General features: G+C 46.7%; 2 protein-coding genes across 2 annotated transcripts; both read right to left on the reverse strand.

The window, feature by feature from the left end:
* Positions 1-1,939: 1,939 nt before the first annotated feature.
* LOC146623955 (uncharacterized) lies at positions 1,940-3,091 on the reverse strand. The gene is made up of 2 exons (XM_085364867.1): positions 2,914-3,091; positions 1,940-2,457 (listed from the first exon to the last, which is right to left on the reverse strand). The coding sequence occupies exons 1-2, from the start codon at positions 3,089-3,091 to the stop codon at positions 1,940-1,942; spliced, it is 696 nt and encodes a 231-aa protein (XP_085220993.1).
* Positions 3,092-9,064: 5,973 nt separating this feature from the next.
* Positions 9,065-11,977, reverse strand: LOC146623956 (fatty acid synthase-like). Its single transcript, XM_085364869.1, has 5 exons — positions 11,833-11,977; positions 10,945-11,156; positions 10,716-10,814; positions 9,402-9,653; positions 9,065-9,274 (listed from the first exon to the last, which is right to left on the reverse strand). Exons 1-5 carry the CDS (start codon positions 11,975-11,977, stop codon positions 9,137-9,139), a joined length of 846 nt encoding a protein of 281 aa, XP_085220995.1. The 3' UTR covers positions 9,065-9,136.

An 11,977-nucleotide genomic window follows, 5' to 3' on the forward strand; every position in this document is an offset into this window, starting at 1 on the left:
ACACTGATCACCGAACATCGCACAAACCCCCCCTTTTTCCGCCAATAACATATCAAGGGCCATTCTATTTTGGACTCCCACTAATGAGGTCGGACCCATCTGCTCCGCTAACCCTTCCATCCCGTCTCTGGTAAGGTTAGAGAGCCTCAGCAAATTATAGTGAACATAATTGATTCTATCTACATTCTTGTTCGGGGTCACTGGAAAGAGAGCAGAAATTATTGGAAGATTCTCAAAACCAGCAGCTATTTGGTCTACGAGTTTATATTCACTTGGAACTCCTCTGGGGACCCCTATTGAGTCAATCCAGGTTGGCGAGTTCAGCCTAGGGTCATAAGCGTGTGTTCCCTCAATCCCCCTTTTGGACAGGATATGTCTCTTCCGCCTAGCTGCCAATGTGCGTGTGTTGTGCTGTGGAATGTTTTTTACCTGATTTCCAATTAGCATAAGAGGTGCTCCTAGCCTCACCATCGCGCACGTCCCCACACTTCCCAGAGGAACACGAGCCAAAAGAGTCTTATGCCCACAATAATAGTAAAGTCCACTTCTAGCCCAAGTCCCAATCAAAGTGGTGGGATCACTTACATTGTTTGTGGTTCTTCCCGTCTGGGTAACAGCGCACCAACTTGGGTCGATTTCTCCCACGTTATATATTACTTTATCTGTGGAGAACTTAAAGCACGTATAATTATCTTTTTTCGGCAAAAATGGTCCTGCCTTTGTCCGCTTGTCAACTGGAGGAAACAAACTGGACAAGACAGTGCAGTCTCCAGTACTCACCGCTCCCCTAGTCATTCGCAACATGCAATCATAGCCCCACTTGTCCTCCAGATGGAGTGGAGCGGGCTTTGTGAACAGACGTGGTCTAGCAGAGGCGCAAGCAACACAATTAGATAGCTCTTGTTCCCTAGCATTTAGAGCCATCCAGTCCAGCCAGAGATTACTGTCACTGAACCCAGTGGCGCGCTCAATTAAATCTTGAGGCTTCAGTCTAGTATAGTCCACCACCAGGACTCGTCTATCCTTTGGTTCCTGTTCCTCTGGTACCGCATATGACGACCCGTTTCCCCTTTCTCCTGTAAAATGTACAACAGCGTTCATTGGGTCGTTAATCATGTGTATTTCCTTTTCTTCTCTAACTGGCTCTACGGGATTTACGGGATTGGCCTTTTCAAGAAAATTGACTTTAATTAACCCCTTCGGGTCAGTTCCCACAGTCTCCACACCCAAGACTAAATATACAGAGTTTTTACGCCGCCAGTTGCCCAGCGACATAGTCAAAGGATTCTTAGATGGACTATAATCTCTTTGAAGTTTTAACACGTTCTCTAACCCTTGTCCTGACGTTTCCCCATTTTCCCCAGTGTAACCCTTTACCTGATTCCAGTTCCGACACCAGTTTGCAAAGGGCCTACTCCCTCTTTCACAATGTGTACTTACTGCATAATCCCAACAAACCCACACATTATATGCTCTCCAACTACTATCTGCTCCTCCACACTTAAAAACATCGCATAAATCAAACGTGAATGAAGTTGTGGACCCATTAACATAGTTCAACTCTAAACCACCATATGTACTCAGGCACTCATCCCTTTTACCCGAAACCTCGCGTTTTGATCTCCTTTTTAGCCCTGTTTCAATAAACAGTTTCTCTTTTGGTGCTGGATTCAACTGGCCCCCGTGTTCAGACAGTTCACGGGGGCCTCCCTGCAAAATATAAACAAGCAAACATAGGGCCATTATCAATATCATTACAGTCATCAAACTAACAATCACAAGCAACATTTTAATTAGTCCTCTCTCCTCACGAATCTCCGGTTCGCGGGGTGGCATTGTGTGATGTATATTTTGTACTTAACATAAATTTTGAAACTTTTGTTTCTGTTTTCCCCTTTCCCTTTCACTCTTTTTATTTAAACCACCCCTTTTTAACCTCTTAGGTTATTACCACTCCTTTCTGTAGACGCGGCGATTTCCTCCTAGGCTGCTCTTCTTTCTTCGGCCTTCCAGGTGGACTACTGGTCGGCCCGTTGCACAGGTGAAGAGGTTTATTCTGCCTCTGTTCCTTGACACCTGCGTTCTTTGAAGACGAATTTTCCTCCACCAAGCTCTCGTGTGCGGGTGCACACTGCGACCAGTGGTACCAGGTGTCGCCTTTCCCTTTCAGCTGGACTGCTGTAGCCGTCCGGGCGGTCACCTCATACGGACCAGTCCAGCGGGGCTCCTTCCACTTTCGCTTAATGACCTTTAGCCACACCGCCTTTGCGTCCGGGACCTCTCCGTTCCCCGTGGGTCTCTCACAAGTGACCTGTTTTGTAAAGCTGGACACAAGAGCTTTCAACTCATTAAAATATTCTGCATGAGACCTGTTGCTTGTCCTGGGCTGCTCCACTGGGACCACTGTCCAGGGTGCTGGAAACTGTCTCCCAGTCAGCAGCTCGTAAGGGGTGAAACCTGTGGATTGGTTAACAGAACATCTTATGGTCATCAAAGCAATGGGCAGGGCTGCGACCCAATTTAGCCCTGTCTGCGCACAGATTTTAGCCAACTTGTTTTTCAAATTTAGGTTCATCCTCTCTACCTTTCCTTGAGATTGAGGATGATAGACCGTCCCGAACTTATGTTGCACTCCCAACATCCTCTCTACCTCTTGCAAATCTTTGTTCTTGAAGTGAGTACCATTGTCTGATCTAATTCTCTTGGGAAACCCATGCCTTGGAATGTAATGATTGATTAAGCACTTAATCACGCTTTTCGCGTCTTCACGTTTGGTTGCCCATGCTTCGGGCCATCCAGTCAGAACATCCACACACACCAACAAATACCTCACACCACCTGGTCCTGTATCAATCATGTCGGTATAATCAATCACGACCTCTTCGCCTGGCCTTTCTGGCATGAGAAACTTACCAGCTTCAGGTTTTACTGCTGGCTTTGGATTGTGTGCCCCACAAATTAGGCACGTTCTGGCCTTTTCCAGTATCATCCTTCTCAAATCAGGATGCCACCATCGGCACAAATTTCTCTCCATCTGTTTCACTCCCACGTGACCAAGCCCGTGAGCCTCATTCACCTTCTGTTCCGCCATTTTGGCCGTTAAGGCGGGACGCCCATCTGGCCCCCTCCACAAACCGCCATCTTGCCAGGCTCCTTTGTTTTCCCACACCCCCTTTTCCTCTGGGGATGTCTCCTCCTGAGCCTGTCTCACTTCTTCCATACTGTTAGTACTGGCCTCCTCTTCTGGGGTTACCTGTACCATTTGTCTCTGTCCTTTGTAGCCTGCTGCTTCCTTTGCGGCTTCATCAGCTTTCTGATTTCCTTTTGCCACCATACTGTCTGCTTGTGAGTGGCCTTTGCATTTTATAATACTTACCTCGTCTGGGTCCTCCAGGGCCTTTTCCAGTTCCTCCATTTCCTTTTGGTGACAGATGGGTGCATTAGTGGCCGTTCTGAACCCGGCTCTCTTCCACTGAGCCAGTTCCACATGAGCTGCTCCAAACGCATATGCTGAGTCAGTGTAGATGTTCACTCTCATGTTTTTAGCCAACCTCAGGGCTCGAGTTAGGGCTATCACTTCAGCTCTCTGGGCCAACTGTTGTCCCTCAATTTTTCCTGCTTCTTTCACCTGAAACTCAGTTCCTACTCTACAGACTACTGCATAGCCGGCTTTTAATCCTTCTTCATCTCTGTGGCAGCATCCATCTGTGAACCAATCCTCAGCTCCATGTATGGGCTCTGCCTTCAGGTCTTCCCTGATTTTTCCTTCAACTTGGGCTTTCTTAATACAATCATGTGGTTCTCCTGACCCCATTAGGTCTGCCATATTTATTCCTTCATGTGTGAATGTCAGATTTGGCACATCTAAAATTTTGCTCAACCTTTGTTGCGTCAGTGGGGTCATTGTGAATACCTGTGAGTTCACATAGGCCACTACACTGTGTGTGGTAAGCACTCTCAGTGGGTGTTCCCTCACTATGTGTGCTGTTTTCTGAATTATCTTTGCTACTCCTGCTGCGTGTTGTGTGCATGTGGGATGCCTTGCTTCTGTTGAATTTAATCTTATGCTGACATACATAAGTACATCTCTACCTCCCCCTTTTTTCTGAAACAACACACCATTCACAACTCCCTTTGTTTCTGAAACATAAAGATAAAATGCCTCATCATAGTTAGGTGTGGCTAGATCTGTGGCTCTTGACAAATCCTGTTTTAGTGAAATGAACGCTGTCTCTGTGTCCGGCGTCCAAGGCAATTCAGCCTTAAGATTTCGAACGCCGACTTTCTTGATCAGGTCCCTTAAAGGGGCAGTTTTACCAGCATAGTTCGGAATGAACTGCCTACTGTAACCTGTCAAGCCAAGAAAGGAAAGCAACTCCTTCACAGTTCTTGGTTTTGGATGTGTCAGAATTTGGTCTCTGTGTGTGTTCATTAACCCCACTGATCTGTGTGCGATCACCCGGCCCAGAAATGTTACCTCTGGTCGGACCAACTGTAGTTTTTCTTTACTCACTTTGAAGCCACACTCCGCCAATCTGTTCAACACCACGAGCGATGCTGCCGTACAGGCCGCTGCTGACGGGGCTGCAATAAGAAGATCATCAACATACTGTATTAATGTACAGCCCTCTGGCAGTTGACATGGGGAGAGTGCCTCTTTCAATACTTGATTGAAAATTCCTGGTGAGAGTGCAAAGCCTTGTGGTAGGCGTGTGTACCTAAATTTCCGGCCTCTGTATGTGAAAGAGAAAATGTCTCTGAGTGACTCGTGCAGTGGGAGACAAAAGAATGCATTCGCTAGGTCAATACATGTGAACCATTTTTGGTCCCCAGTAATTTCGGTCAGAGCTGTGTAGGGATTTGGTACAGGCACAGTATCAGTCCTCAGTATGGCATTTATTGCTCTCAAATCATGTGCCATACGGTACTTCCCTGTCCCATGTTTTTCCACTGGCAAAATAGGTGTGTTCCAAAATGACCATGAGGGCTCAAGCACTCCTGCCTTCCACAGCCCTTCAATGGTTTCAGCTATACCTTCCTCTGCTTCAGTTTTGTGCTTATATTGTGGTCTGTTAATTGGTGTGTCAGACTTCAGCTGGAACAGGACAGGCGAACAGTTAGCCAAACCTACATCTGTGGGCCCTGCGGACCACAAAGTATCAGGCAATTTCAAGAGCTCAGCTACTGCATCAGGATGATCCATTCTTTCCCTGCCATGTATTCTGGAGATTTCTTTATGTTCTAAGATCACTGCATCGTTGGACAAACAAGTTATGCGATATATTTTACATTTTGGTGCATACCAGACATTTGGAATTTGGGTGCTTTGCCAGCATGCGTTGTCCAGCGCCCGCTTGACCATCGGTCCCAGATCTCTTGGCCCATGACCCTCGTGGACCGCCAAGGTAATGTGAGGGGCTGAATCCTCTCCCACATTGTACCAAGGCAGTTGTTCATCAGTAAATTTCACAGCCGCGGCCACACCTTCTGGTCCAACATAAATGTTATGTGTTCGCACATTCCACGTCTGTCCCTCGAGATCAGACTGGAACTGTTCCCGATAGATATCGTTATCTTCCCTATCATAAAAGAGTGTGACGTGGAAAGGATCCCGTGGCGGGGAATAGACGGCCAGGCTCATTATCCAGGGTTTCCACAGCTGATAATGTCTCAGAATGCCTTCTTCCACTAGCCTCCCCCAGTAGATTTCGGCAGTGGGTTGTTCAGAGTTCTGGACTAGATATTGAGTCTTTGAAGGTGATCCCAGACATGGGAATTCTTTTCCTCCAGGCAGAGTAACAATCAGTCCATCTGGTGAGCACATGATCGTGGCTCCCAGCTTCACGAGCAGGTCCCTGCCCATGAGATTTGCAGGCACCTGTGAGGACACCACATATTGATGTTTCAAAGTCTGTTTTCCCAGCTTTGTCAATGCTGGATCTGTCAATGGCAGAGTCATCGGTATCCCGGAAAAACCGACCACATTAACTGTGTGACAGGAGAGTGTTGCACTGTCTGGTGTGTCTCTTAATGTCGAGTATGTTGCTCCAGTGTCTACCAGAAAGGGCAATTCAGTGCCTTCCACGGTCATCGACAGCATGGGTTCTGCCGTCCCCACGCTGTTCGGTCTCTCCGGGCTCATCTGTTTTCTCTGCCGTTGCTCTGATGGGACCTGCAGGGTGTTTTTGGTGACGTGGAGGTTTGCACAGTTGCTGCCTGTGGTGTGTGTAGAAATGTTCATGTTCTAGTCCCACTGTGAAGCACATAGACGTGTCCTGACTTCCTGTCTGTCCCACACTCTGTTGTCTCTGTTTGTTGCTGCCAACAGTACAAGTCATCTTTGCAGATTTTACTGAATTAACAAAAACATTTTTACTGAAAGACTTATTCAGTAAACACGTTTGTTACACTGAGACTGAAAAAGAGATCCCTGTTTACGCTCATAGAAAACGAGCCTCTGTTTTACTTTATTGAAATCATTTCTAATCACAGACAGGATCAGCAGCGTGCAGCTGCAGTGAGGTGTTAGTAGAGGAGCTGTGTTTGTGAGCTGTAGTCTGGATCAGGTCTCTGTGGGAGACTCGGGTTACAGTACTTCTGAATATCACACAGCACATTTCTTCAGAATCGGTTGCTGTTTGCTAACATTTGACCTTTGCCCTTTTAGGCTGCCCTTCTGGCGCCCGTCGATGAGGACTTGGGATCTGACAAGAAGCAAACTGGGGGAAGCAGCAGAGTACCAGACTTCCCTCCTCCAGCAGGCCGGGAGATCTTGTTGCGCACCTGTGTGCCGCGACCAGCAGCGTACTCCAAGGCGCTGCCTCAGCGGCTCTTCTGTGTCCTGATGAGGGAGGAGTTTAGGTTGGCCGGAGCCTTTTCCACAGACACGTCCTTCTTTTAAGTCCTGTGAACAATTCACACCTGGGATAAAGATAAGTGAAGGACACAGGATGGAGACTTTCACATAAAACAATAAAGCTGAATTGAACTAAAGTGAATAATTTGAAAATGACTCAGTGTTTTATCAGCGACACGTTACCGCAGCCTTTTAAGATCACTGAACCTGTTACTTCAAAAAACAACATGTAATGTTGAAGGGGACAAAGAGTTAGTTCATGTTTGACACTGATGTTAATCAAAACTTCCAAGATCCAGGTTGAATAAAACAGCATTAGGTGTGTGATTTCACTCTGCTCCACACACCTGCGTGCTCCAATCAGAGACACCAGAGGAACAGGTGATGAATGTGATGGGGAAGCATACGCAGGTGTGACATACAGAGCCGTGGGAATTACAGGACATTATTACTGTTGATATATTCTCAGCGATCAGCTGTTAGTGAAGAGCATGAAAACCTTACTGCACGTCGGTCAGCTCAACTTAGCTCGCTGGATAATTTACTTGTCAGCTTGAAAACATTTAACTTTAACAAAATGTTCACCAACACGGGTCAGTGTAGGTCACTGAGTCATCCTGCACACTAGCCCTGCCCCGCCCACCTGTGTTTATACACCTCTGCAGCCCCTCCTCCTTCAGCCGGGACATTTGTTCTAGCCTTCATTCATAAACTCGGCTTTCTAACATGCAGCTAAAGTTCAGTCTGCATGCTCGACCCACATACTCCTGGTAGCTGAAGTGAAATACTGCTGTGCGTAAGGGTCGGGCGGGTGACCACGTCACCTGGTCATGGGGTAAATGCTGCGGCCGGGTTCAACTCTGACCTGAGGCCCTTTATTTCTCCCTCCCTGCTTTGCTGTCTGGTCTTCATTGTGCTATTAAATACAGACAAAAAAGTTTGTTCTCCTCCTTCCATCACCACCTTTGTTGCATGTAGAAAAGTGTCATATAGAACCAGTCGTTACTTTAATGGTCTGAACTAAACGGTCGGGTGGCGCCAACAGCGACTAAGAATTTTCTGGGCCAACAGGATTTGTGTTTCAGTCCCTGATAAACTGACCCATCCTCTAAAAAACAAAACCCAAAAACTATATTTACAAGATAAATGATCAGAAATAGTAACGACAACAAAAGCACAGGAATCATAGATCCAACGGGACAGGCTCGTTACAATGAAGGAAAACACTGAGCGACTGTTGAGGCCCTTATTAGTCCTACAAAACATAACAGAAATGTTACAATAAAACACAGAGGCCTTTATTGTCACGTCCATCGTACTGTGACTCCTCAGCACATTCATCTCCAATCAGCAGCTTCCTTCACTGACCCAATCACAGGTCTCAGGCCAGCTGTTGTACTCAGGTTTGGATTATTTGCTGAGGTTTTAGATCTCTGGACCAAAGCCTTTAAAAGGAAACAGTTTCTCAGAGGTTACATCAGTAAATATGATCTCACTGTTACAGTGATCATTCACATCTCTGATTAACCTCTGAAGAGACACATTTGGTCCTTAGCGACGCCTCTGTCACAGGCGTCTGTCAGAACAACAGCGTGTGTTTGACACAGTCCATCATGAAGAGAAGCAGTTTTTCTTCTGAATTAGTGAAATAACTGGTCTGTAAATTACAGTAACACGAGTGTCATTGTTAAAACACAGTTTATGAAACACTTAATTTGTTGTGAACTTATTGACAACGTAAACATTTGCTGGTTGCCACTGTAACTGATGACTGTGTGGTCACATGACTGAAAAGTAAACAAATATCACAAAATAAAGAAATGCCTCCAACTTGTGTTACGAGTAGTTAGTGTGCAGAAACACGGCTGCAGGGTCAGCCCTCCCTCCACAGTCGCTCATCAGGCTGGTCGCAGCGCGTTTGCCTGTCTACTGATGTCTGCATGAGCAGAAACACCAATTTGAGTGATGTTATGTAATTCAGGATTCAATCAATGTGTCAGTGTTTGTTACTTTGTTACATTAATTTTTTAACCACGTTATTTTGTTGTGGGATGAACTTCTGCAAACAACAACATATGGCAACAAAAAACAAAACTTGCAGTTGGAATCGATGGAGCTGTGAGATGATGGGATGTCGACTGGTTCACTAACCATTAACATTTGGGATATTAGGATAACAGTAGCGTGTAAACATAAGCAGTGCAAACACTTCCTATAACGACACATTTACAGTCTAGTTTGGGGAAAGCTGAGGAATTAGGGTGAAGAGACGGTGGATGTTTAACCCTCCCTTGGTTTGACAGCTCGCTCAGCCAGCGAGTTATGAATGATGTTCTTGATAGACTCCGCCCCCGCGCCTTCTAGGAAAGTGTGGTGATCTCCCTTGATGACGTGGACCGACACCTCGCCATCACAGACCTGAAGAAAGACGCAGTACACAGTTTGAACATTGGAAGGCTCAGACAGAGTTTATAGAAACACACACAAGCGCACACACGCACAGTGAAGATAAGTACTACAGACTGATGTAAATGTGCATCGGTACCTCGCTGAGCTTATAGTCAGCTCCCAGGTTTTGCTCATATTCGCTGCTGGTTTCGGCGCGCAGCAGCTTCACGCTGCCGTGGTATTTTGCAGTAGGTACATATGCATCAGCAGCCTTTAGCTTGTAGTAGAAGGCGGAGGCTACAAAGTGCAGTGAGTCTCGGTCGATGTCCTTGTGAGCGGAGGTGATTAGGTCCACGGCCACACTGACGCGTGCATTCAGGTCTGACAGCGGGAGCAGAGTCTCCAAAAGCTGTAGGATGTAACCATGGAGACGACTGTAAGTTCATAGCAAACGTTACCGCGTGCTCGCGGAGATATTGTGTCAGGGTCCTGGGACTGGGCGACCCAGGATCCCTGAGCAGTCATGTATTATTATTATTATTATTATTATTGTTGTGTATTTTGGTGTTGCTCCCCCTTCCCTGTGCTTGTGTATATGTGTGTGTGTGTGTGTGTGTGTGGGTGGCTGAGCACTTGTTTATAGGCGGCGTCAGGCCTGGAGGGTGTGGCCCTGCAAGGGGACTGGCCACACCCGAAGCCACACACCTGCTGCTGATCAGGCCTCGTCGGGGGAGCTACTTAAGAGAGTCTTGGAGCGCCCACTGACGCGGGATCATTGCTTGGGACTCCACGTTAGTTACCCAGTTTAGGTTTTGGTCGTGTAGTGTATGCCTGCCATTGTTCAGTGTCCTGACTGCTGCCGCTATTGTTTCCCGCAGGAGGAGCGTGGAAGGCTTAAGGAGCAGCGAGCACCGGGAGTGCAGGCACGGGAGCAGAGAGCACTTGGAGGACACGACACGGGAGTCTGGGGAGAAACACGGGGATTTATTGTTGTTTGATATCACCCTCTGTAAATAAACACTGTCTATACGTAGAGCACCGCGCCTGGGTCCTCCTTCCCCACTCCTTCCACGGTGTGCCATGCCGCACCGTGACATATTGTTGTTTTCAGAAAAGTAAGTGACACATAATTAATGAACATCACAGATCTTATGTATATGAAAATGCAAAATGAAGATGTTTTGATATTCAGGAGTTACAAATGTCAGCTTTCAGTGAGAAACTGTACGAAGGTTTGATTTAACCGCATGTTTTACTTTAGTCTCCATAACAGCTCCAAACATCACATCATTGTTGAGTCAAACCTGCACCACACACAGACTGTGCTGGAACAGCAGCTCCAGACTGTGTTACAGTCACCATCTTTACCTTACAGGCGCCGTGAGGCAAAAGCTCAGGTTGTGTGGCCTTTAACGCTGATGCCACATAAAGGAATACTTGTGTGTGAACCTGTGGGTCAGAGACAGTATACCTTGTTGTATTCAATGCCAGTGAACTGCTGGATGAAGGCACACAAGGCTTCAGTCTCAGCCTCAGACTCGTTGCCGGGTCTTAGCTTGGCTCTGTAGCTCTGCAAATCAAAAACACAGTTAAACCTGTTCACATGCAGATCATGTGACCAGAGCTCATCCTTCAAAACCAACATCACACACGCTATACAGCATATACATGAAATAAAGATGCGCGAGTGTTTCTCTGACCTGTGTGTACGCTGCCACATATGAATGTGAGCCATCAAAGAGAAACAGGAACTCCACAGGCTGATTCTGGGTCTGCAGCTGAGAGCACATTTCAAATGCTACACAGGCACCAGAAGAATATCCAGCGACTCTGTACGGGCCGTCCGGCTGCACCTGCCTGACGCAGCTCACGTAGTAGGCAGCCAGGGACTCAATGCTATCCAGAGGAGCAGCTGCAAAGGAAACACATGAGGGGAGTTAGTTTGGCTGCACAGTGACATAAACAGCTGATGCACAACATGTGAGTGACAAAGGTCTGAGAACAGAACCACAAACTTTTAAACTGTGAAACAAAGAAAACATGAAATCACATCAGGTCTTTGGTTTTCCTCAGGCCATTATGGAGGGAGCTGTATATGTACAAGTGTTTGTAGTTTCACCTTTGAACAGTCAGACTTTCAGCTTTAACACATTTTGCTGTTTAACAGTTACACACGTTTTGATACACATGATTGTGACACCTGGTGAGGACGCACACTCATCATTTGATGACAAGTAAGGACACGTAGTTTCCACGATGGTTCAAAGTGTTGATTTTGTGTTTTAAAGTTTTTCTCTGTGACTGTAAAGTCATTTTAATATGAGCCCCATTATGCTGACAAACCCACGCAGACGATGCACACAGCTCAGCAACACCAACAAGCCTGAAACTCAAATGACATGAAAAGTTATCCATGAGGCGCCAAAACACAACAACAGCTGCAGCAAAGGCTCTTTGTACTGTAAGATGAAGATCCTACAAAAGTAGAAGCCTCACAAACCACATGTAGACTGGTTGTGCAAACTCCCACAGACCCTGCAGTCGAGAGGATAACAAGCTGCTCCAGTGATCATGACCAGGACACAAACTGCTTCCTCCTGAATCAGAGGCCTGACTGACAGACACACCCTGGCATAGAGGAGGCTGAGGAGTGTGACAGTTGGAGCACACGCTCAGGTCTAAGTCTTTAAACAGGGGAACCACCACCCCAGTGTGCCAGTCCAGAGGCAGCAT

This window comes from Diplotaxodon limnothrissa, linkage group LG10 (genome assembly GCF_057381915.1).
Source record: "Diplotaxodon limnothrissa isolate DT_005_m linkage group LG10, D_limnothrissa_male_GT1.1, whole genome shotgun sequence".
NCBI classification, from domain to species: Eukaryota; Metazoa; Chordata; class Actinopteri; order Cichliformes; family Cichlidae; genus Diplotaxodon; species Diplotaxodon limnothrissa.